Genomic DNA, 25,865 nt, shown 5'->3' with positions numbered 1-25,865 from the left:
CCCTTAGGCCGGCCCCCGCCGTCACCCTCCGTCTGCCCCGCCTCTGCAACGGCCGCGGAGCGTGTGGCGGGGCCGGAGGCCGAGCGAGCCCAGGTGGGGAGGGTCGGGAAGCGGCGAGGCTGGGCTGGCGGCCGGGCAGGGAGGGAATGTGTCGGGGGAGCTGTGACCGTACAGGGAGATCCCCCCCCCCCGCCGGTACAGGTACAGCCCCCGCCCCGCGGGGTGTATTTCCCATCCTCGCTAGGCCTTGTGCTGCGCCGCCCGGCCTGATTAGCTCCCTACACCCACCGGCCCAGCCCGCTCCCGTGTTGTTTGCGGTGTTGGGCCCAGCCCCTGAGGGAGACGAGGTGGGGGAGGCAACATCTTCTACTGGACCCACTTCTGTCTCCTTCACCGAGAGAAGTTGACCGAGCCGAGGCAGTACCTCCCCCGCCTTATCTCACCAGTATCATCCCCTGGAGAGCGCCAGCAGGTGCCCGGCACTTGGTAGGAAGGCCTGGAGGGGGTGGGTGCTAGGCAGAGACCAAAGAAGGAGAGGTGGGAGTATGGCCAAGCTTGAGCATGCAGCCTAGTAGTTTGACAGTTTTTGTTGGGTAAAGGAATAGGGATTTTTAGCCATCTGGCCTGGTAACACTGAGCGTAAAGAAGCAGGCGTTTAACTAGCTGTCCGAGGCCAAAATACATCATCCACTGTTGTGTTGTATGCCAGCTGTCCGTCTTGAGGCTCTAGGGCTGCTACTATATGCGCATTGGGCTGTCTACTGTCCTGAATTACATATAGTGGTATCTGTCTATAGTTAAAATGCTTTTGTGATGCAAAATCATGATGTCTGGGGCCAAACCTCTTCTGCATAATACCTATAAATGCCATTGTTTGGCAATGAGAGGCTTGTACAAAATATGTATTGCAGGGCACAACTCAGTGTTGTTTTCTGACTTTTGTTGTTTTCTCTCCTTTGATACTTGAACAGCTTCAGATCAGAGATCAGTTTGATATTTTAACAATCTGACAGTGAAAACCAACAACACAGGAGTAACTTATGACTGAGGTATAGTACTAATTCATCTAAACTGTATATTGCACCATATAATGTATTTATTAAAGATTACCTGCTGGATGCTTCTTTGTGTTAAAATTTCTGGAATTAGCAAATTGGCAGGCTATAATGGACAGTACTGTCAAAGATGGTAGGCCCACAGTTGGACCTGCAGTACCGTTATAATTTTGCAAAAAATAACCCTAGCCTTTCACCCTGAACGAAACGTTGAAGTGCATTGCAAACACAGCACATGATAAACCAAAAAGACTAATAATTTTCCAGTATGAACTGCTGTATGTGCATACATATCCATGTGGTATGGTAATTCATTAAAATCCTTTTGGGGGTATGTGTACGCTGCAAAGTTGTCAACAGAACTTTTGTCTTTCACGGGTACTTAAAAAAGCCCCTCTGCGAAAGACAAAAGTTTTGCCGACGCAAGTGGCAGTGTGACCGTGGCTTTGTTGGCAGGCGCGCTTTCCTGCCAACAAAGCTAACGCCGTTCGCAGGGCTGGAAGTATTTTGTCGGCAAAAGTGCCGACAAATTAAATTAAATAAATAAATAAAATACAAAATAAAGACAAAGAGCGTTTACACAACGCTAAAAGCTGCGTGTTGTAGACAAGCCCTGGGTGACTTTCAAGAGGGTTGAACACTCACAACTGCCATTCACTTCAGTTCTGAAATCAGGCTCGATCTGTATAAATACAGCCACTATGGTATTTTGTTGCATTCTCTAGTTACCAAATGAAAATGTAGGCAATTATCACTATATGAAGGAAGAGAGAAAGCATTGGGTTTATAGAAATGCCCCTGGCCAACACTATTTGTAGGATTGCTCATAATTGCTGTTCTTACTTTTAAATTAAAAGAATTAAACTAAAATCTGTTTTGAATAGATGATTCTGGCAAAGATTTTCAAGAATAGAGTCCAGATCTTCAAAGACATTTAAGCTCCTAACTTCCATTGAAATCAATATCTAAATACCTTTGAGGATCTGAACTTCCACTGAAATCAATGGCAGTTAGGAGCCTAAATATCTTTGAGGGTCTGGGCGTAGGTGCCTAAAGTTAGACTCCTAAAGCCATATTGAATTGCCCAAATAAGTGGCCTAATTTTCAGAAGTGCTGAGCAACCAGCATCCCCCACTGATTTCAGATTTTAAAGTTCTTGGCCTCTCATTGACAGTTATCTGTAAATTGAATTAAGAAAAATATGCCTGCTTCAAAATTATAGTTTTTAGTCCTCAGTGTGAGAAGTTTATAAAAACATCCTGCAGTCCATTTTGATGTCAATAGGCATTTTGGCCTAAGTTTTCAAGAGTGAGTAATTATTTGGGGGTACCTCAGTTTTCCCTAAAAGAGCCTGATTTTCTGAGGTAGGGTACTCAGCCCTTTTTGACAATCGGAGCCCTTCTAAGCTGTCGCCCCAAAGCTGAGGTGCTCCAGATCACTAACCACTCTTGGAAAATTTAGGCCTTTACATTTGGAAACACTGGAGGATTGGGCCAATTGACAGACAAGCACTTGCAACATTTCTGTGGGGTAGGGTGAATATAATTCATGTTTTACACGTGTAGAAAGACTATCTAACCTAGTATTTTCACAAATTTCCTAAATGGAAAAAAAGATCACTGTGAATCAATGGTAGAACCATTATTACATCTTTGGAGCTCTTCTGCCTAGGTCTGTGTTTGGTTCATGCAGTGCTTCGTATGAGCCATATACAAGGCCTGTCGGTTTTCATTTTTAATTTATTTTAGTTTTTCCAGGAATGTATTATTAGTATTTATAACAAAAATTTAAAAATGGATGAAAATTGGTGCAAAAAATTTACATCACAGCTTGCTGGGTAAATATCAGGGTTAATATCAAGGGACGGGAGGATGGAAAAAAAACAACAGATAGAGAAAAGTGGAAGAGGTGAAGGAGCTGCCATCTCATGCTGCCTCTTCCACCTCTTCTGCTTCTGGGCCCATTTTAGAAGGCGAGATGGTGGCTTGGTTACCAGGACTGCCCAGGTTACTGAGCCACCATCTCTTTCCAGAGTGAGGAGCTGGGTCCAGGGAGTTCTGGCACTACTGGTTTTTTAGGACTGGAGTGCTGATCTCTACTCTCACAAGTACTCATATATTTTTTGTACGATTGCCTTTCTTTAATAGACAGCCTCACATTTACACTTAGACTAGTGTATTGTTAACATAAATGCATCTACTTAATATAACGTATTTTCTTAACATAATCAGTATTTTCGTGTACTCGAGGGGTCCAAAATTCAGGTGAATATCAGTAAAAAGCACATAGGCTTTTATAAAATCCTGGACATTTTTGGTAAAAACTGAAAACAAAGGGCTTGACCGTATAGCAAGGATTAGAGGGCATTCAGCATGCAACTTTTACTTTGTTTGTGTTCAGGTCCCACAAAGTTGTGCATTGTCAAGTAATGCCCCAGCAGGCTCTATGCAGGTGACTCCAGCACAAAAGTCCACTGAATCATGGTGTCAGGTAAGTCCTTTTTTTAAAAACAGTAGAATGTGTAAATTTGCAAAGCTTTTTCACCCTTTGAAATGTAGATATAAATTGTTTGAGGAGTTAGCATGCAGTATTTAGTATAGTTTGGTGTATTTTTCTTTGCTTCTTGCAGATCATCACTGAAGGTGAACTGAGCGCCTTTTAAACTGCCATGAAAGAGCTTAAGTTCTGAGTTCCTTTTGTAACTGTGACATGTTATAGTATTTTGTTGATTGGCATTAGAAGAAGCGTTCCATTGTGCACACAACTAGAGGGAATACTAGAATTATTGAATATTATTAGATAACTCTGAATTCAAAGTCTTCTCTCTTCCTCCTCTCCTCCCATCTGTAGCAGGAGCAAGCAGAATGGGAAAACGTAAACAAATTATTAGTGCGACATGGCTTAAAACCCGTGTGTCTTGCTAACCCAAGAAACAGCAGAACTCTGACAGGTAATGAAGTGCTGTTCTCTAGCAACTCTTGTTATTTAAAAATATTAAACTTAAGTTCATAAATCCTCTTTTGATATAACCTTCTCCACTTCCAAATGTTTATGGAGGTGCAAGTTGCCGCTCCTTTTATCACTGTCTTGTCTATCTTAAATGTCTACAGATACGATTGTTTTAGACAAGCACTCTTCACTGGGGATAAGACTTGCATTGAAAACACTGGTGGACGACACTGAACGACAACAGAAAATGATGCATGGCCTTATAGAGGCTAATCGCCAGCTTAGGTAAGACTTACTGTCAGTGAAAAGGAGTTTTTCACAAATGTGAAAACGTGTTCTATATTTATGCAAGAGGCACACTTTCTTAAAAATTACCAAACCATTAGTTACACTTTCCTTTTTCTGAGTATTGGAGTTTTTATCCTCACTTAAGTCCAAATCCTTAGTTCTTTTGCACGGGACGTGGGATTTATGGGTCATGGGGGTACTTGGTCAGCTGCTTTGCCATTACGGCAGCTGCTTCTGTAGTCCCTTTACTCGGGGTTCTGGCCAGTGGAGCTGGCCTGCCTCACTACCCTACTTCCATGGGCTGCTACTGAGAGTCCCCTTGTGCCTTGTCTTTGGGGCCTATCCTCCAAAAATACCAGTATTTCACTACAATACTGAAGTGAGTTTATTATAAATGAAGGTAGGGCTCCATATTTTTGTTTTGTTTTAAATTAGGGATGATATACGTCAGGAGAGAGGTCGGGCATGTCGACAGGAACAACGAGCCAAAGAATTGGAAAATGTTGTGGAGAACATCAAATCCAAAATTTGTCAGCTGGAAGATGAGTGTATAGCTAAAGTTTGCCAGCAACAGAATCAAGTGAAAGAACTTCAGAAAGATCAGCAAGCTTCACAGGTGCTTCTAACAGTAACTATTTGGGGACTCAAACCACAAATGCTTTTGACTGATTTAAAGGGCTTTTGAAATATTTTCAGTGATCGAAATAACAGATGTGAGAGTGTTATGGAGTTTAAGGCCAGAAGGGACCACCAGATCATCTAGTCTGATCTCTTGTATATCACAGGCCACCAGCGCTACCCAGCACCCTTGCACTAAACCTAACAGTCACTATAAATTGTTATATTGTTTGTATTTATGATTTTGAACCCCTACACAGTTCTTTGAAGAGTAGGGTTGTAATAAAGAATAAAATTACCCCTTCTCCCACTTCCCCCATTTCTCCCACCTAGTAACTACATGTAGACAGCAAGAACTTAGATTTTGTGAAACCATTGTAGTTTGCCAACTCTGTATCTTGTTGTACACACAATGTGCCATACTCCTTTTAGAATTTTCCTATCCCCTATTTGCAGACAAAGTACCATCACCAAAATGAAAAGTTGCATGAACAGGAAGAGACTATTGCACGTTTGCAGAAGGAGCTCCATAAGGTTGGGATGGAAGAGCAGCAGCGTGTTGTCACACAGAACAAAATGTTCTGCCAGTTTTGCAAGCGAGCCCCAAAGTCTCTCTTAGATCAACAGTAAGCAACTCTTTACCACCATGTTCATAAGTGAGAGCCTGATAATATCTATGTAAAATGAAGAAACCGTTTTTAAATAACTATTCATTATAGGGTGGAAAGCATGAACATCTTAGAAGTGCCAGTTTAGAAATTACAGGTCCTTTTTACATATCTGTATAATAATTTTTTATGTATAATAAAACTGAGTTGGGTAAGTAATTTCATAGAGAAGAACAAGAATTACAGCCCTTGTACTCTAGGTGGAAGCAAAGGGAAGAAAGTGACACTCTTTCCATATTGAATAGAATTCTAAATGGAGACGTGTAACGTATACCACTAGATAGATTGATCCCAATCTGTATTTCTAAAAATTAGGCTGTAAGCTTTTTTTTTTTTCCCCCCATATTAAAGAAAGCAGCCTCTGCAGCCTATCCATAAGCATCTGAGGCAGTGTGTGAAGGCTGCTCCATATTCCAAGATTGATGTAGGGGATTTCATCCCTCTCCCCCAACATACAGTAGCATCTGTATATTGCTGATAAATTATAAGGTCGCATAGACTGTTGCCTTCACAGAGGCTTATGTGAATGCCATAGGAATTCAATTGGCAAGCTCTGTACCCCCTAACTTTCTTGTTAATGTTGGATGAGCAGGGGTGAGGCATTTCCTCAGGTTGACTATTTGTTAGGAGAATTGTTCAATAATTGTGCCTTGGTATTTCTTCTGGTAGATAAGAGAGCCTCTCATCTCCAGTTCATGTCTAGTTTCTTTTTAAACGAGCGTCCATAGACTATCTGGCACTCGTGTGATCAGAATCCCTCCTATTAGGGTACTCCAGTCCTTGGACTTGAGAAACTTCGTCAGGTTGTTAGCCCTGGTGGGGATCTATTTGCAGTCTGATAAGTATGTGAGGTGCTCCTTACTGCCACAGATTTGGCTTTTAACCCTGCACAGCGAGTCAACCTTCTTTTGAATGGCTGCCAATTTCAGCCTGGTACAGGGTTAGCACCTATGGTTTGCATAACCTAGAAAGTGATGGCTATTTTGTGCTGCGTTCGCTGAACTGATATAAGCGAGAAATGGCACAGATAGGAACTTTGGGAGATAAGCAATTGCATCAAGCGATTTTTGGTCACAATACTTTGATTATTGTATTTTAAAATTACATAGAATAATTGCTTGTGGACTATTTTTAAAGTTTAAAATACATTTCTTTCCTCCTTCAGGTTTCTTAGTCTAATTGATTATTATGAATCTCAGATTAATCAAATGAAAAAGGAGCTAAGGTAGGATTGATCCGTTCATTAGTAACTGTTGAATTTATGGTATATAAAGTTACATTACATACTTTTCCGGTTGACGTCAATAGGAATTTTACCCTGGACTTCAGTGGGAAGGCTGTAAGGGTCTCGGCATCCTTTGCTACTGCTGAAACCAGAGGCGTTGAGGGAGCTCAGCACCTCTTCAGAGGCACTGAGCAACTTTCAGGGTTTGCCCCAATTGAAAATTAAAGTGGTTAATGTTACATATTATGTGATCCAAAAATCACTAGCATGTTAAAAGTAGCAAGGGACTACAATGGCCTTCAGGTTTAGATACTATGCCCCGATTCTGATCGGCATCCACGGCGGAGGAAGAGGGATAGGTACACCACCAGCTTTGTTCATGGCATAAACTAGAGTGGGCCAAAGGTTGCTCCAGCTTTTGTATCTGACTGCCCACAGTCAGGAAGTGCAGAGCATATACATGCCCCAGCTGTGTTGCTTTTTCCTCTGGCCGTTGCCCCTCCGCTAGGGTCCAGGAGATGGAACTCCCCTGGCATAGCAGTTCTATCTGGTGGTGCAAAGCATCCAGCATGCAACTGACCCAATAATCTCAGATGATCTGCTTGGAAATTGAGCAGTGTAATCTGCTTGCATTGGGCTTCCCTCTAGTTGGTCCAGGGCATTTGATTCAGTAAATGAAATGCAGCCTGAGAGAAATTAGGAGGAGTGTGTGGTCTGAGAACGGGATGCTGTTCTGCTTTTCATTTGTGGTCACATCATTTAGTGTAACTTCTGTTGGTTAAGCAATTTATTCATGTGTATTGAATTTCAGTAAAATGGAGTTTGTTTATTTTCCCTCTTCTCCACCCAAAGCAGAAATAAAAAAGATACAGATCATGTACAAGGAGAAGGAAAAGGCAAAGAAGAATTCTTAAATCTAGATGCCACACCTAACTATAGAGCATTGCTTACGGTATGGAACTGCTAGCTATTAATAAATGCAGATCTAAAAACAATGGTTACACGTGGGGAAAAAATAAGTACTTGTTATGTATGTATTTGATTTTATTCTTCTACTCCCACTCTTGTTTGGGATTGTATGCTCCTAGGAGGTAGGGTTGTTATAATCTTAGCTGTTTATTCACATATCATCTAGCACAATGGGTTCTCTATCTTAACTAGGGTCTCAGGTGCTATCATAATATACATATTACAATAATATCTTGAGTTTACCATTTTATAGATGTAAAAGTGCACAACCTGATTAGATGGGTGCTTTGATTAAGTATTGATTTGAAAAAATAAAGAGAGATAATGCAGTCTGTGTTGTAGTCTTTCCAGAATCAGCTCATTGAGACAAAAGCCAGGAATGAACAACTTATGTGTGAAAATACAGATCTCAAGAAAGATCTGGAAATAAGGTGAGAAGTGAAAATTTGTCTTTGGTAAAAGACATTTCAACAAACACCATCATGACACACCAGAAATTGTACAAGTGCACCAAGAAACCTGCTATTAAAAACAATGCATAGAATTATCTTAAGATGCTGCAGCAATAATTTGCTTTAAGGAGAACTATCAGTTACTGCATTGAGCATCCTGTCCTCCCCTGTTGGGTACTTGCCCTTCACTTAGTGGTCAGAGGCAGAGGAAGTGCAGCCATTCGCACATGTGGGAGCCTGAGACCCCCTTGATGAGCTGACTGCCAGAAGCAGTTTGTAAGAATAGGATCTCTACACTAATAGCATTGTTACTGCTAAGGCCTAGTCTGCGCTAGAAGAGGTTTGTTGGTGTAGCTAATACCAGCAAAAACACTTTGATACCAGCAAATCCCTGTCTAAACAGTCATCTTGTGGATACAAAAATACTGCAAAATGACTCATACTCCCAGTAGACATTGCTATACTAGCAAGTGTTCCTAGTGTAGCCCTGACTTTCAGTTAGACACCAATAAAGTATGATGTATAATAAAATATTTTCTTTTCAACAGACCAACTGCACAGGAATTAAAACTTTGCAAGCAGCAAGTGAAGAAATTGGAGAAAATGCTAAAGAAAAATATCAAGTAAGTATATTTAACTTTTCAGCATAGTGTAAACTTTCACTACTCTCTCTGGTGTTTTAAAAGTGAAGGTGTTCTACTGTGTACAGTTTATATGCTGGCTCATGAACCTGTTCCATGGTGTCATGCATGAGACCGTGGTTAATGACCAATATTTTGCTGTACGTATGGAGAAAGCTGGTGCATCTCTGAAATGATAGGTCTTTTCTTGGGATGTCATCCCGACAATTCCGCTCTGGGCCCCATCTACCCTAGGTTTAAAACAATGTTGTTTCAATTGGTTTTGAACACCATTTCAGACAACATGAGAAAGGGGCCAAACCGTTCTGGTGGTTTTGGGGAAGTTTACAAACTGTTCCAGCCATCTAGGCTAGAGTACTATTTCTAACCCAGTTAGCTCACATCCACACTGGTTGAATAAGCTGTTATATACAGTTTTTGTTGCAACCTTGTTAAGCAAGAGTTTTAAAAGTTAGAAACCTAGCATAGCTGGAGGAGGTATTTATCTGTAGCATCATTTGACCAGATGTTTTCTAAAAAAGTAATCCTGTTTTTGCACGCGCTCGTCTGTGTATATGTGGAGTGCCATCTGCGTGCCTAGTTATACAGAACTTGGAAGACACATAGCTTATACACAGAACTTCAGGATGTGAACTTTCAGAGATATGCAACATTTTCTCATCTGTTAATTTTAATATATAATGTGGGTGGTGGATTTATACTGATAGGCTTCTCAGAATAAGTGCATCTTGAGGAGAGCTTGTTTGCCTCACACAGTAAGATAAGAAAGGTGTTCAAGAGGCAGTATGTAAGGAAGGCACTCTAATACTATGTCAAAGAGTGCTATAAAAATGTTCAAATGCCTGTAAAAGCTGAAGACCAAATTCTGTGGTCCCTACACAAGTAAAATTCTCATTAATTTCAATTCATTGACCACTGTAAGAATTGCAAGAATTTTTCCATTTAAAGGTGGGGATAGCTTGCAAAGAGCAGGTGTGCATGTGAGTTTAGAACGGGATGACAGTGGAGATGTAGACTGGAATAGAATTGTGTAGTACCTTGAAGGTTAAGAGCAAAAACTTCTGAGGCTAGATTATGATACTCAAGTTGAGTAGTGTCTTACTCCTCAAATAGTTGATGTCAGTGGGATTTATTGTATAGTCAGACACTGCTCAACATAAAGAGGGTAACACAATCTAGCCCTTGCTAATCCATGCTAACCATAGTTTAAATTGGTGGTTGCTAGGACAGTTTCATCCTTGGGTACCCTTATGTTGTATAATACTGCACACTGACCTTGCACCATCTAATCACAACTGGGGAATAGTGTGTTAGTGAGTTCAGTGTCAGCTTTTACCTTTGAATTTTCACATGCTTAGTGTTTAGGGCACAACTTTTAATTTTAAAACTTTCTGTTTAAGATGATCTGATTTCAATAATATGATGTAAATGGGGAAAAAAGTGCACATATAAAGCTGTCTGTGTAAATATAATAAGACTAAAAAAGATGGAGATTTTAGCTGTAAGTGCCAGTGTATTTTTCCTCTACTCAGGTTGAAACGAAATGCTGCTATTGGGAGACCTTGTGTGAAATGCTGTATTTGTTTTGCATGTAGATCATATGGGATTATTAGGGGAGAAAAGATAAAAGAAAACAATGAATCTGAGAGTGTGACAGGAGAAGATCAGCTACAAGCAGGTTGCAAGAGATACTTACAGGTATAGATACACATTTCAAATGGATTGTTTTCAATTATAGCTAACTGTTCTATAACAAAACATAAGACTAATCTCATATAACTATTTAAACTTAAGTATGTGGTGTTGTGATTCAGAGTTTTCATATGTAGTCCCATGCCTCATAATGTTTAATAGTCAGCATTTTTGCACTAAGGATAAGGCTATTTGGCATGAACCTATTATAGTGTAAATTACCACATCAGATTGCAAGGAGGCAGAGAGAACGGATTGACAAAGGACAGAAGTGACAGTGCCTGAAACTCTTTCCAGGATAGAAGGCCTGCTCAATGCCCTTTGCAATACTTATGCTCCATGTTAAGGGCTTAAGAGGCATGGAGGAACTGAAGTCATTCCTTTGTACTGTGGGGAAACTTCTCCCTGCAAAAAATATAGTGGGTTAGCTAAATGTGAACTCGAGGGTAACAGTGTCATGAGGGATGAGTGTTACTGTGACATGCAAGGTGAGGTATGTTTACATTTTTGTATTTATTATTTGTATTGTGGTAGTGTCTTAGATCCCGAGTCATGAACCAGGACCCATTGCGCTAGGCCAGTGGTGGGCAACCTGTGGCCTGTCAGAATAATCCGCTGGCGGGCTGCAAGACAGTGTTTATGTTGACCGGCCGCAGCTTCCAGTAATCACAGTTTGCTGTTCCGGCCAATGGGAGCTGCGGGAAGCAGCATGGGCTGCAGGGATGTGCTGGTCACTGCTTACCGCAGCTCCCAGTGGCTGGGAACGGTGAACCACGGCCAATGGGAGCTGACTGTGGACGGTCAATGTAAACACTGTCTTGCGGCCCACCAGCAGATTACCCTGATGGGCCACAGGTTGCCCACCATTGCGCTAAGCACTGTGCAAACACAGAACAAATAAATGGTTCCTGCCGCAAAGAACTTACAATCTAAGTAAGCATTCTGACCTTTCCCCCTCTCCCCATCCTGACAAGGCAGTGCCAGCACAGTGCTCCTTTCACAGGTTTAGCGCCTGCTGTTTTGCGTGCTGCTTGGCATAAGTAGGAGACAAAAAGAAGCATCTTAAGCAGTTTTTCAGATTTTTCAAGCCCTTTACAAGTGAAGTTCCATTTGAACGCATGAAAATCACTGACAGAAAATTGTGAAAGGTCTAAGATCTATGGCTTCTGTAACTTCCAGAGAAGTACACTTCATACCATCTACATCACCACTTATCTAGTGGCTGTCAATCAAATACTGCAAATGTTTCTGAATAACTCAAATAGTGATTGGTAATGTCTAGCTACTGTAAAGAATGGAATTATCAGACACATAGATGAACATGGTATGTTGGGGAAGAGACCACATGGATTTTTTTTTTAAAGGAAAATCATTCCTCACCAATCTAATAGAATTCTTTGAGGGGTCAACGGGCATTTGGATAAGGGTGATCAGTTGAGATGGTATACTTGGACTTTCAGAAAGCCTTTGACAAGGTCCCCCCCCAAAGGCTCTTAAGCAAAGTAAGCAGTCATGGGATAAGAGGGAGGGTCCTCATAGATCAATAACTGGTTAAAATATAAGAAACAAAGGGTAGGAATAAATAGTCAGTTTTCACAGTAGAAAGAGGTAAATAGTGGGGTCCCCCAAGGATCTGTACTGGGACCAGTGCTGTTCAAAATATTCATACATGATTTGGAAAAGGGCATAAAAAGTGAGGTGGCAAAGTTTGCAGACAATACAAAATTACTCAAGATAGTTAAGTTCAAAGCTGACTGTGAAGAGTTACAAGGTTGACACACAGTCAACCTATGGAACTTTTGCCAGCGGATGTTGTAAAGGCGAAAAGTATAACTGGGTTAAAAAAAAACAATTAGATATATTCATGGAGGATAGGTCCATCAATGGCTATTACCCATGATGGTCAGGGATGCAGCCCCATGTTCTGTGTCCCCCTAAACCGCCGACTGCCAGAAACTGTTTGGACAGTGGGATGAATCACCTGATAATTGCCCTGTTCTGTTCATTCCCTCTGAAGCATCTGGCACCAACTATTGTTGGAAGACAAGATACTGGGATAGATGAACCATTGATCTGACCCAGTATGGCCATTCTTATGTAGCATGCCATCACCTGGCCATGCCCAAGGCAAGCAGTAATGCTCTAGAGCTAATGTGTTCACCATTAGCTGGTAACATTGCTATTACTGTGCCCTTTTTCTTCCCCGAGCCTGCTTGGCAGTCATTACTCGATAAACCTCACTACTCTGTACCATTACCTATCTTCACCTCCTCCCCCATTTGTGTGGATTAGCGAGGTTCTTCTGTTCATTTGAACAAACATAAAATGCTGCATGTAAGTGCCATGAAAACAATTTCCAAAGGAAACAAGTGGTTTTTTGCAATAGAATTGCTTGTAAAAATGCTGGCTAAAATTTGTACATTTCATTGGTTGAATTTAGGTCTGTATAACAGCAGATGTTGAGATGTGTTGTAATGCATACCAAACCTCTGAGTGAGACTCTGTCCTTTTGTGTACACCTGTTTTGAGGGGCTGCAAAATAACTTTTTGAAGCTTGTCTTGTAAGATTTTTCTCTAGTCTTCTCATGTGAAGTGTGCACACTTTTTTACTGTTAGTGAACGTTTTAGTAAGTGGCTTGTAAATGGTGATGTGACTGACTAGATCTTTGTCTTCGAATCAGTTATTTAGATTAGTGTTGAAGTATACAGATACTATTGTACAGTGTGAATGTGTAACTATTGAAACGATGATATAATTTCCTAGGCTAAATAACAGCATTGTATTGATTATTTGAGCAATAAAAACATCTCTTTGGTGTTAAAGGTGCTGTCCAGGATTGATTCTGTTATAAGTAGTCCAAGAGCTCCTCTGGTAATATATAAGTGGAGTAAAGGGCCAGTCCAAAATTACATGAAAGAGAATGAACAAGAATGTGGTTTTGAACACCTTCCTCCTACAGTGGAAATGTGGGCAGACCAGCTAATGTCCCTAAAGGTAATAAATTATTGTACTTAGCTTTGCATTCCTTAACTGGTGACCATCTCTTTCTTTCCATGTTCTACATTAGCATATGTAGCTTCCAAATCTATTATGGCTTAATTTAATTTTTAAAAAATTCTTACGTTATTATTCCAGTCACTTCATTCACGTACTCTTTTAAAATGTAGTATCCTGGATACAGCTAAGTGATTTTTGTTGAAAAATGGAAATTTGGTGACACTGAACCACTTTGCAAATTCATGTCTTTTGCCGGATGGTTCATGGAAAACCCCTTTTCCCAAAACAACTTAAAATCACACTGTTTTGTTTCATTTCAAAACAGTGTTTCAATGCTTCAGTTTGTAACAACTTTTTGTTCTAAAATTTCCTGTAATTTTATTTAAAAAAAAAAATTATTTGTGTAAAAATGGTCAAAATTAAAACAGATTTTAATTTGACCTGAAACAATTTTTTTTTAAACTTTCTGAAGTTGCCAGTGAATTGAAAAATCAATTATTTACCAAGCTATAATCCTGGATATGTCCTGTGGTATGGAAAAGGATTAAATATCTTCCTCCACTCAAATATTGTATCATACAACACATTTGGATTACTCTGAAGAGTCCCTGGAAAAAAATCATAGAATTTATATTCTGTGTATTTTATGTTCTAGTGTTCTATCTTTTCCTTCTTACCAGACTGTTGGCTTTTTGGTGTAAATAAAGATGTTAGGCCATTCCCACTGTAACAAACTACTAGGATCTGTTAACAAAATTATACTAACTACACTTAAAAAAAAATCACACATGCACACAGAACAGTGATGTTCTACTTGGGCCTGAGAATAAACAAAGAGCTTCTGTTTACTGGTTTCATGGCAACTAAATCTAAAATCTGTAACACTAGATTACGCATCTTGCACTAAGTCAATTTGCCTAATTGTTATTTATAAAATTATTCATTGCCTGGTATTCTACTTTATTAAGAGTTGTGCCTTATTTAATAGTTACATTATTTGTTATTAAAGGACTTGCATAGATCCCTGAGAAAGCTATCACTGGAGTTGGTGCCCTGGCACACTATAGACGCACTTAACATCACTGAATGCATTCGAGTTGAAGACCTACAATTCATAGTCGATACAATCTTGGAAGAAGTAGAAAATAAGGACAAGGTAAGTTTTCGGAAGTTTAATGTTTTCCATTGCAAAAGCTACTCTGAAATCCCTGTTTGTATTCCTTGTATATTGATTAGAGTTGTGCATTTGAAAGCCTGTACAAGGTTTCGGAGCAAGGTGCATGAAAATAAATATTATGGCAAAAACTATTAATATAGTTTAATCCCAGATGTAACTCTATTTAAATCAAAGGAGTCAGACAAGGGATGGATTTGGCTTAAGACGTGTAATCAACATTTCAGCTCTTATCTTATTTTGTCTATTTCTAAATCAGCAAAGAGAATCCTTAAATATATTCCCCAAACCATTAAAAAGTGAGGTTACCCTCATATCAAAAGAACATTGGTGGACATTTCTGGCTAAGAACTTTTAAAGTATGTCTTTCGTCTGAATAAATTCATTCCTAATCTTTTAATAAGAGAAGTCTATTTTTCTTCAGAGCCTAGTTTAAATATGTTCCATGGCTTAAAGGGTATTGCTATCTTTCTCTAAGAAGTTACTTTTTGTGCTTGTCACAGAATGGCCAGATGCCTTCGTTACAAACATTGTACGCAATTGTATCTCACTTCCAAAAGTTGTTTGACGTGAGTTCTCTGAATGGAGTTTATCCGCGAATGAATGAAGTTTACACAAAGCTTGGAGAAATGACCAATGCTATGAGAAACCTCCACGAGCTCTTAGAACTAGGTAAGGACTTACTGCCTTTCACTTAGTCACTTTACAAGTAACTAAAAGTTGGTTGAGAAGAAGTTGGTCTTGACACAGAGAAGAGGATGCACTAGCTGTGTTGTGAAATGAGTAGTCAGTCAGTCACAAGGGTTTGTGAGAAGAAAAATAAAAACATGGCAGGGTCACTACCCTTTAGTTTGAGGAGGGGAAGCTCATCTGTTACGGATCAACAGGATCGGTGCTATGCCACAGCTTTTAAACAGTCTCTCGGAGGAGCTCTTTAGTGTGCCAGACCCCAAGGAGTCCCGTTCTTCCTTCAGGGTAAGCACCACTGCCTCCTAGACTCAAGGGTCTGGGCTCCAGCTTACCATGAGCTCTGCCCAGCAAGTCCAACTGAAATAGGCCCCCTGTAGAGACTTGTACAGAGACTAATGCACCTCAGCAAGTATTCACAGTGATACCCAAGTAGCTTTTCAAAACAGTAGAATTTATTAGTCAACTGGAACACAGCATGGAAAGACATAAAGGTTAAAGCATAGTCAATTCTGGTCAAGCCAGAGCAAACCAACAGTTAAGTTGTAGCATGTTCCATCTTAGGCCCTGTTTCTCTCTGACCTCTTTAGTTAGCCCTGGGAGAGAACAGCCAGCCTCTTCCAGAACCAGAAGTCTGCACTTACCCTTTGCTGGTCACATCCCAGTCCTTTGTTCTCGAGCTGAAGTCTCTCCTCGGTTTCTCTGCCGAGTGTGTCAGTTCACGAGTCAGTGGCGCTTGCATTGTCTCTCTGAATCCCATGTTGATCTGAGTCGATTTCAGCCACTTCCTAATGACTTTTCATTCCACCCAGACAGTGAGGTGACACACACATCTGTGCTGGAGCAATGCAAAGTATAGAAGGAAACTGAGGCACACATAGGATTTGAAAAACTTGCAGAAAATTCCCACTTTGTCACACCATCATCTGTGTGATTGTTGTTTGACCTGCAGCATGCTGTGACTGGGAAGAGGTGGTGATTGAATAATGAACGGAAGCAACGCGAGGAAACTTGGTTTTTTTTCAAAATATTTAATTAAAAACACTAACATCTTATATTACATCTATCTATTGGCCCTCTGATTGTTTTACTTGTACATTATACTCCTTTCTCTACCTGAAGGTTGAGAGTTTAAAAAAAGTCAATTTTCGTCTGCATTTGGAGATCTTCTAGCATGTATTGTGTTACTACAACTTAAATAACTGAATCTGTCCTCTTAACAGCCATTCTCATGCTGTTGTAGACATCTTTTATGACTCTCCTCAGTGACTTTGCTTTCCCATGTCCAATTTTCAGTCTTTTTTTTCCATAGCTTGCTTACTTAATTTTTTTTCTCCCTTGTACTATTTTTTTTTACAAAAAATTAGAATGTCAAAAGTGGATCTGTACAACTCAAGACAACCTACTCAGTTACTCCCAGAAGCAAATAACTACCTTGCTTACTGGTTTTTGTGTGATCATGGACTAGCTGGTGCAAGACTCTTTCCTACCACACTTCCTGTTTGACTGACCAGTATGGACTAGCTGTTTGGCTGCTTTGGGGGTGCATATGTAAATCAGTCAGAGTAAAATACTGATCAGCCATTATATTGGGGAATGAAGGTCAGTTGTGTAGCCTGTTTTTTAGAGGCAAAATGAATGGTTTGGTCATTGCCTCTAGCAATTCTGGGTAGCCTTGGAAGTTGCATTCTTTCATAATAAATACAGAGGAAGGGAAGACCTTGGGTGACTGAAGGAATTAATGTTACTGGGAAAAAAATTGAGCTTTCTTTTGTCGGATCCTTGCTGCAGTTAGAAGACTTAATAGTTCAGCACGCTTTAGACCCATGTGATTTCAACTGAATTTGAAACCCTTGCAACAGAAGTGCTTTTTGAGCCATTAAGAGATTCCTCACTCTAAACGAGCTATACTGATCATGTTTTCAGCTAGTAAAGTGAAGCGTTACAAGTTCTACAGCTGGTGTATCCTGTGAATACTGAAACATGTGGTGTATTTAGAAAGCGATGTGAAAAGGTTAGTGAAAGCAGGGATACTAGGATTGCTTTGTGCATAGAATACTTCCATGTTGTTGCTCTTTTGGAAGCTATGACACGTTTGTTCTTTCCAGATCATTCAGCCCCACCTGCTGTACTGGTGAACACTGTTGGAAAGCTATGTAAGGTAATTAATGAAAACGTGACTGGACAGGTAGAGCAGCTGCTGGGGACCCAAGACATCCAAAGGTATTTTGGCTTCTATAACAGGTGTAATAACACATGACTGAGTTATGAGAACTGGCTAGGATTACTTTATAACTTTCAGCATCACCATCTTTAACTCTTACACAAGTGGACTGGAGAACTTGCCTCAGGAAAATGTTTCCAGGCTGCACTGGGAGGGAAAAAAACCCTAAAAATTAAGGCCAATGTCAAGATCTAAAGTTTCTATATTTTACTTGAGAATATAGTCAGTTTAAACCAATATCCTATTAAAGTTGTGAATTTTACAAGGGAGACAAAACAAATATTGCATGTGTGTGGTAGGAAGAACTACTATTACAGCTGAAACATCTTAATTGGATACTCATGGGGAACTGGTTGGTTGATTTCATTGAATTGATCAGGCCTTGAGCTCCCTGTAAATATTTTTTAAAAGTGCTTTTCTGATTCATAACGTTTTCACTTGTGAAATATGTGCATAGCTTTAGGGCTTGTCTGTGTTTGAACCCGCACTGGGAAAGAACATTATGGGAGGCAGCTGCAGCTAGATAATGGTACATGAGGCTTTCCTCTTCACCCCCAGGACATCCAGTGAAAATTAAAGGAATCCTTTCACTCAGTGTACAAGCAGCCTGTGAACCTCACTGGCTCAAGATATAATTGGAGAAAGGAGTTTAAACAGGACATTTATATAGATAACAAGAAGAGCCAGAGTCAATAATAGTCCCCTACTGCAAGATTTCTTGCACCTTTCTCTGAAATAGCTGGTACTAGACCCTATCAGACAATTTACTGGATTATATATACAGACCACTGCTCCGATCCAGTCTTGTAAAGCAGGGGTGGGGAAACCTTTTTTTTCTACCTGGGCCACTGACCCCTGCAGCAGGGCGAGCCAGTACTTGCAGCTCCAGCCCCGCGGGGGAGGGGCGCAGAGCTTCTGGCCCATGGTGCAGACACTTGCCGCAGACCGCATGAAATGAAACAGCAGGCTCCAGGTTCCCCACCCCTGTTGTAAAGAACAAAGCCATGTCACTTACAGAAACTTCTGCCTTGGTTATGGCAAAACATAAGTTTGCACAGTTCCTTTGTATAAGTCATTTGTGCAGGACCATAACCTTAAAAAATTACAATTGACTCATTTCAGTATTATCAACAAACTGGAAGAACATGAAGACTTCTTTCCAGTATTTCAAGCACTTATTCAAGATTTACTGTGTGTTTTAGGTAAGTCTTTTTTACAAAATGGTTTCAGCCAGAATTTCCTCAACCCAAAATGACCTTCAGTGGAAACGTCAATGTGTTGTTTGTGTACACAGTCATGATGTTCCTCAGCCTTAATTCCAAAGTCAGTGAGTGGGGCCAGTGACTGAACATCCCCCTCCACTTCTCTTCCCTCCCATCTCCCATTGTTACTAGCATGTCATGCATTGCTTATTGCAGGGCACTGGTATGGGGAAGCAGGGGAGCCTCAGAGCAGATGGGGTAAAACAACTGGATCCTGGATCTTAAGTATGAGGTTTGCAGTGAAGATATGCTGTGTGCACAGCCAGAGTTAAGGGAAACATAACAGCCTCACACTACCCCTCTGGCCCAAGTTTAGAGATTTTCATCCCAGGCTAGCTGGCTTAGCTGGAGCTGTGGGCTGCTAAGCCACTCACATGCTGATAGTCCTCAAGTCCCCCCCTGTGCCTCAAAGAAGCAGGGGATATGGCCTTAGAAGTCGTAATGACTGTCCTTACTGGTACAGCACTTGCTCACCTATGTCACTGAGTGTGGCTGCTCCTGCTCAGGCTAGACTAACCAGTGGGTGACCCTTCCTAACCCATCTTGGCTCATGCATTCCTGGGTAAGAATTGCTGTTAAAGTATATAGTGAGTCATGCAGAAGAGAGCTGTTTGTCACTTAGCTCCATTCTTCACCCCCCTGTGTGGGACTGTTGCCTGATTTCTGGTTGAAGAGTTTGGATGAAAATGTCTAGAGTCTTGCTAGTTATGTAAATAAGGGCTGGGAGGTGCATGCTGCAACTGGCTACATGTTGCATTTCTGCTTGTTTTTAAGAGGGTCATAGCCACTGATTAAACTTCTACTGTGTATAAACAAAATCTTAAGGAAGAGTCAGTTTGAGGGTATACACCCTTCCCCAGGCCTTGCAGCAGGGTATTTACTAGTAATAGCAGTAGCACAGCTGAAACTGATTGGGCAACAAGCAGCAGTTGGATGCATGGAAAAAGGGGGCATGACTGACTTGTTCCTCTCAACTTCAGGAGTAGATGGGATGGGTTTGCATGAGCAGCCTAAAGCCCTTGGTTATAGACGGGCTGTCAAGTCAAGGACTTTCAATGCTAATCACCAGAGAGAACTTAAGTTTTAGATTAAAACCATAAAAGGGTTTATTTTCTCTAAGAAGACATCGATAACATTTCTAACTGAAGCTAAAATTTTAACTTGTATAGAGAAAGAACAATGAGAGCCTACAAGTGTCTCATTCCTGTGCTTTAACTTGTTTTCAGAGATCAGTAATCTGGATGACATTGTACCTGCTGTGCAGAGTCTGAAATTGCTAGCTCGATGAAGATTTTAAAACTCAGCTGTAAGTAGGACTAAGTGTTAAGATATTTACTGCTACCTCCAGCCTGTTTGATCTTGATGTACAGTTTTATAATGTTTTGACTAAAATAAAAGTTGAGTAAAAACTTAATGGCTGCACTCTTATTAGTCCATGACCAGGTTAGGGAAGAGATCATGGTCCTGAAAGCATAAATAACTAGTCTGAAAAAAGAGGGAACAGAAAACTTAGCTTCAGTCTACTTTTCTCTACCCCATCCTTGGGTGGATTTGGTAGATCTAGAAGCCAAACGATTAATAGTTTGTTGTAAACTTTAAAAACCTGCAGCAATAGTTCTATAAGCCCTTAACTTCTACTCAAAAGTAGAACCCACCCCTTCACTTAAATCACTGCAGAAAATACTGTATTAGAAGATCCTGTTCTTGCTCTATGAATTAGTGACCCATTTATCTGATGCTTACCCACTATTGGACTCATGGCTGGCTGCTGTAAAGGCTTTTTGGGATATTGACCGTCATGGTTCTGGGGAGCAGGAGTTGGACATTCTGTGATTCAGCCAGACTGTGTTAAGTTGGGAAATATCTTACAGCTAAAAACAGATATTTGAAACTTACTAGCTTTCAAATGCAGAGTGGAAAGCCTGTGCTGGTCTTTAGCACAGCTGGATCAACTGAGAGCTAGACCTTGGCTCAGGTTGCATGTGTCTCATGAGCAAGACTAAAACCATCATTTTTAAACAATTTATTGTACATTTTGAAACTTTAAAAATATACTGAATTCGTGGAAGTATTTTGGTACATACTTGACCCATGTTTAAATAAAAACCTGTTAAAGATAACTACAGTTTTATAAGTGGACTGTGCATTAGCAAGGTTCACAAGACAGAGTTAAGTACAGTAATAAAATTTTTAACATCAGATTAAAACCCTGTTAATAATTTGGCACAGTTATTCACCCTGCTTTGGTGGCTCATTACATATATACACCTTTCCAGATAGCACCTATAAATCGGCTTTATAAAAAGCTCCTGGACAGTTGAATAGTATCACAATAGTATCTAGACTTGTATATCAATTGTAATAAAATTTTTGTTTGAAGCACTATCATCTTGTAATGGAGTGTTTTGAAAGTCTATTCTGCACCTGCCATAGTTTAATGCATTCTGTTAACAAGATACTGGCAGCTTGGAGAAGTGAAGTCTATCTTACAAAAAAGTCAGACCTGCTGTATTCTTGTTTAAATGAACAATCAAATATGGAAACCAAAGTTTCTTTGAAGATATGCCTTGTAGGACTAATCCATGAACAAATACTTGAGTACCTAATACATTTAGAGCCAGTCTAAATCTGAAGATTTAAATTGCTTGTATTCTTACCTTTTCTAAAATGATAGCCAGTCATTGAAAAAGATAAACTATAAACATTTCACCTCACAACTTGCTTTGTGTATAATATTCTGAAGTTTTAACATAGATTAGTTACAGAATATACATATATACATTAATAAAGAGTTATTGCATAAAAGGCACATGATATAGGACATCATCTTCTGCTCCGTCTCTTTGCCGTCAGCTCATACCTGCAAGAGACATAATTTACGGTCTTTAAAAACTATATTTGAAAGAAGCACCTATAAGAAAACAAGTCTAGCGTAGTTTTAACAAGTGCCCTTTAGGAGTTTGACTAGTTTTGTGTGTGAGATCTTTTTTTATTGGACCAACTTCTGTTGGTGAAAGAGACAAGCTTTTGAGTTCAGCTTCATGTTTTTCAAGCTCTTCTCTTAGTGCAGGGGTAGGCAACCTAGGGCACATGTGCCGAAGGCAGCATGTGAACTGATTTAAAAAAAAAAAAAAAACCATACACACTTATTTACTTTACATACAACAATAGTTTAGTTATACTCTAGATTTATAGAAAGAGACCTTCTAAAAACGTTAATGTATGACTGGCACGCAAAACTTTAGAGTGAATAAATGAAGACTTAACACACCACTTCTGAAAGGTTGCCAACCCCTGTCTTAGTGTAACATTCATTTCTGTGGGCATGGGAAAGAGCTACACAGCTCTTCATGCGTTTGAAGCTCCTCTTTGTGTAACATGCATGGAATGGGGGTGCAGGTGGGGGAGGAGAAAAGAGCTGAAGCCATTAGTTCCAGCACTCATTACAAACTTTAAAACAGTGTAAACTTGCAGTGGGGAAAATTGGCAATTAAAATACTTTAGAAACTAGGTTGAGACCTTTTTGACCTGTCTGAACCTTAACTAAAAAAAGTTTGTAACCAAAACATTATAGGTGCATGTCTGGTGGTTAGACATCTCAACCTGCATGTGCAGTTTTTCAGTTTGAAATCAGGTAATCTTAAAAATTTGGAGCAGGTACTTCTTTTAAGTATCTAATACTGCAGTGTTTTCTTGTTGCTACTGTAGCCTCAACCATGATCACTAAAGTTTTCAAATGTGAAACTAGACAGGCATGATCTTGAACATCTTAATGTTTAATAATTCCTATATAGTAATACTGTTTGAAATTTATCAGAAAATCAGTATTGCTGATTAACATTTATCTCCAAGTTATGAAAAATCAAATGCCTTGTAGCAAATACCCTGTTAATGTGCTACTTTTGTTTTGCCCCAGAGTTTAATGTAACTATTCCACATTAATCTACAAAATATTCTTAGTTTATTAATCCTCTCAAATACATTTCAAGCAGTATGTCTTGTACTAATAAACAAGTTAACCATTTAAATTTGGTTCTGTAGCCAACCTAATTCTAGTTAGTTTTACATTTGCAATTGATAATGGACTATTCAAATTACAAAACATATGGCCCATAATTTAAGATAAAAGTAGCACATTTGTAATCAAGATGTTTCACTTAAGAGGCAGTGGTTAGCGAGCTTTGAAGCTATAAAGAGACTTACCATTGTGAAAAGCCTTTGATTAAATCTTCCTTTGACAGGTCAATCAGCACCTTTTTTAAAAAAAAAATTTATAGCCAACATATACATTTAAACTTTGCTAACATATCTGTAAATGTAAACTGTTAGCGTCTCCTCCAGTCAGAATTCTAGCGCTATAGCTCCAGTTCCAAAGAGCTGAGCTTTAAACATTGTTACCACCCTCAGCACTGAGCACAGCTGCTAAGGAATTTTCCATCAGACTGACTGATGGGAAATTTTTAGTTTTGCCAGTGAATTTTCTGTCAGAAAATTATTCTCATGCCTCAGCAGCCCATCAGGCAAGTTGCAGGGGAGCCCTGGTTTCTTGGCAGCCATGGAGCATGTTTTTCTCTTTAGTAAACTAAATAGTGCAGAATTCCAGTTCCACAAAAAGATTTCCAAAAATTGTTTCCTGGCCAGTCCTACCTGCTGGAACTATAATTTAGTGGCAGAAAGCTTTATCACCTGTGATACTGAGGGCCAGAAAACAGTTTAAGTGTAAGTCTAACTTTTGTATAAGAGTATGAACAGATATCCAGTCAGCTTCCATGGTAAAGACATTTTTTAGAATAAATGTTTAATATTGAATAGTACTTTAGTTTAAAACTTACTTTTCCCAATTCCCTTCTCTCACGTGAAATAAACTGCTTGCTATTTTTCACTGCGACGTCTAGTGTTCTTTTCTTAACTTCTTCCAAAGCTTCAAAAAATTCAAATCTAAAAAGAGTTTTCAAAAAGTGCATGCTAATAAAGAGACCAGAATCAATGAAGTCAAACAGTACTAATAAAAACCAAAAGCTAGATACAAGTGTCAGTGGTCAGAACAAACTAGTATTATAGAGAGTCAGCATGGCTGTGCTTTACAGGATAAGGTGTACTGTGCAAAGTGAGTCCTAAACACAGGTTGAGAACTTCACTATCCATTTGAATACAAACCTTGACAACATTAGTGTCCAAAACAGGAGTTTTATATTTGATCAGAGCAACTTGCACCAGTTTTGAAGGCTCAGACCCTACTTGTTCAGTGGAGACTAGATCCCTACTTGTCTTTGGTAGTAGTATTTCCATAGTTAATACTACTAGTTGTTGCACACAAATCCCTTCTAGATCAATGACAGAATACATCATCTGAGGATTGATTAGCACTTTCCACCACACCAAGGGAACATGGGCAATACAGAAGACGCGTGTTTGGGATGAACTGCTATTTATGGCCATCTTCTCCCATATGCAGAATTCGAATGTCTACAGGACAAAATCTATTATCTAATGGAAGCAGCCCACAATCAAACCCTCACATGTTGGGGGGGTTGGGGGGGGGGGGGAGGATGTTCCTGAAATAAACTAACCCTGTGTCATTATTAAGGCAAGACAAAAGAAGTAGGGTAAGAGAGATCTTAGTCACGATTCTAGCACATGCTATGCTAATCATCCAAACTGAAGACAAAATTAGGTCTGAGGTGCTGTGTAGGGAAGAGAGAGTTTCAGCATGGCTAAAGTTTTTCCAAAAGTCAGGTTTGTAAGGTGGAGTGTTTTGAGATAGTGAATACATAGTATTCACTGAACTGCATTACAAATAGTACAGCACTTGTGAGATCCTGGAAAGAGGGATGGGGGAGAAGAGGAAGTGGTCCCAACAGCAGTGGTGAGGCTTCAAAGGAGCAGAGAGGCAAATACTCCCTGGATGACTGCTATGTAAGAAACAACAATTCCACAGTTTTAAGAAGTCAGGGGTTAAGATTTTTCAATAGTTATTGATTTTGCAGGGCCCACCTTGAGACAAAAATCTCTCTGGAAATGGGGAAAGTGCTGAACACCTCTGAAGTGTCAAGTGGGGCTCCAAAAACTGAGGCACCCAAAGTCACTTTTTCAAAAATGTTGGCTGAACAGTTGAGTAGCAGGTTTTACTTATTTGTATTGATGTTTTAAGCACTAGTGTGTGTGGTCCTATACAAACAGACAGAAAATATGGTTTACAACCTAAACTAGATCATGTAATTTAGACATATAACAAACCAACTGGCCCAGTCTCAAAAAGGTGACTTCTTAAAGTCTTTGTGGAAGCGTGAAAGGAATCAGTGGGCTTCAAAGGAAGGGTTTGGTGCACCAAAAGGAAAGACTAACAGGCAAGGGAGTTACATGCAAGAAGAGGGGATACAACAGGAACAAGTCACATTAAGAGACAAGCAGCAGCATTCACTGAACTTTGGAAAGGCAGGAGAGAGGGATGTCCCTAGAAATACAGGGAAGACTGGTGTTTGGTACTGCCCAAGTACCTTAATTAGTGGCGAATTCCAGCCCCTAACAGTAAGTTTTGTAGAAAAGCTGAAAGGGACTATATGGTGCAAAGACTTAATGTATAACAGATGCATACAGCTATGCAAACTATTTCATTAGGTAGAGCGAGTACCTGCTAAAGATCAGTTAATCTTTTCTGTTAATAGTTCAGCAGTAATTATATGAAGTTTCCTACTTACTTCTCATCATAATGGGGGTTCACTGTTTTTTTCTTAACAGTAGTCTTCTTTCTGCTTGCCCATCTTTTATCTGGAAGCAGGTAGACACGAACATATGGATCTACTCCACGATTAGAAGCTGGCATCAAGTTTCTTTTAAAAGAACATAAGTCTGTGTTGATACGATAGGGAGCCTCTTTACTATGTACATTCTGAACTAAAAGTCAGGCCAAACTTAGGCTAGAAGATAAAAAAGTAATAGCCTTGGTGGCTGGTTTGTAAGCAA

At 39.8% G+C, this 25,865-nt stretch overlaps 2 protein-coding genes across 4 annotated transcripts in view; one reads left to right on the top strand and one right to left on the bottom strand.

The window, feature by feature from the left end:
* The first annotated feature begins 20 nt into the window (after nucleotides 1–20).
* On the top strand, nucleotides 21–20,316 carry CEP70 (centrosomal protein 70). Of its 3 annotated transcripts, none has more exons than XM_054043951.1 (18): nucleotides 21–93; nucleotides 972–1,049; nucleotides 3,456–3,545; nucleotides 3,906–4,005; nucleotides 4,166–4,289; nucleotides 4,728–4,908; nucleotides 5,367–5,536; nucleotides 6,744–6,803; nucleotides 7,659–7,755; nucleotides 8,115–8,203; nucleotides 8,773–8,847; nucleotides 10,461–10,563; nucleotides 13,382–13,552; nucleotides 14,565–14,711; nucleotides 15,233–15,401; nucleotides 17,525–17,639; nucleotides 18,763–18,842; nucleotides 20,129–20,316. In XM_054043951.1, exons 2-18 carry the CDS (start codon nucleotides 1,041–1,043, stop codon nucleotides 20,188–20,190), a joined length of 1,842 nt encoding a protein of 613 aa, XP_053899926.1. In that variant the 5' UTR covers nucleotides 21–93; nucleotides 972–1,040; the 3' UTR covers nucleotides 20,191–20,316. The 3 variants fall into 3 exon arrangements, with proteins under 3 accessions (XP_053899926.1, XP_053899924.1, XP_053899925.1); XM_054043949.1 differs by having other exon boundaries at nucleotides 7,656–7,755; XM_054043950.1 differs by lacking the exon at nucleotides 21–93 and adding an exon at nucleotides 184–201 and having other exon boundaries at nucleotides 7,656–7,755.
* Nucleotides 20,317–20,910: 594 nt separating this feature from the next.
* Nucleotides 20,911–25,865, bottom strand: part of ESYT3 (extended synaptotagmin 3) — a 57,214-nt gene continuing 52,259 nt past the window's right edge. Inside the window, exons 20-23 of the mRNA XM_054043946.1 lie at nucleotides 25,601–25,732; nucleotides 23,735–23,840; nucleotides 23,106–23,155; nucleotides 20,911–21,762 (exon numbers count right to left, since the gene is read on the bottom strand). Coding sequence (XP_053899921.1) covers nucleotides 21,726–21,762; nucleotides 23,106–23,155; nucleotides 23,735–23,840; nucleotides 25,601–25,732 — 325 coding nt within the window. The 3' untranslated portion in view covers nucleotides 20,911–21,725. The remainder of the gene's footprint in view (nucleotides 21,763–23,105; nucleotides 23,156–23,734; nucleotides 23,841–25,600; nucleotides 25,733–25,865) is intronic.

Source organism: Malaclemys terrapin, chromosome 11 (assembly GCF_027887155.1).
Source record: "Malaclemys terrapin pileata isolate rMalTer1 chromosome 11, rMalTer1.hap1, whole genome shotgun sequence".
Classification (NCBI taxonomy): Eukaryota; Metazoa; Chordata; order Testudines; family Emydidae; genus Malaclemys; species Malaclemys terrapin.
Note: the sequence above shows the minus strand (reverse complement) of the source record. Positions and strands in the feature narration are given on the sequence as shown.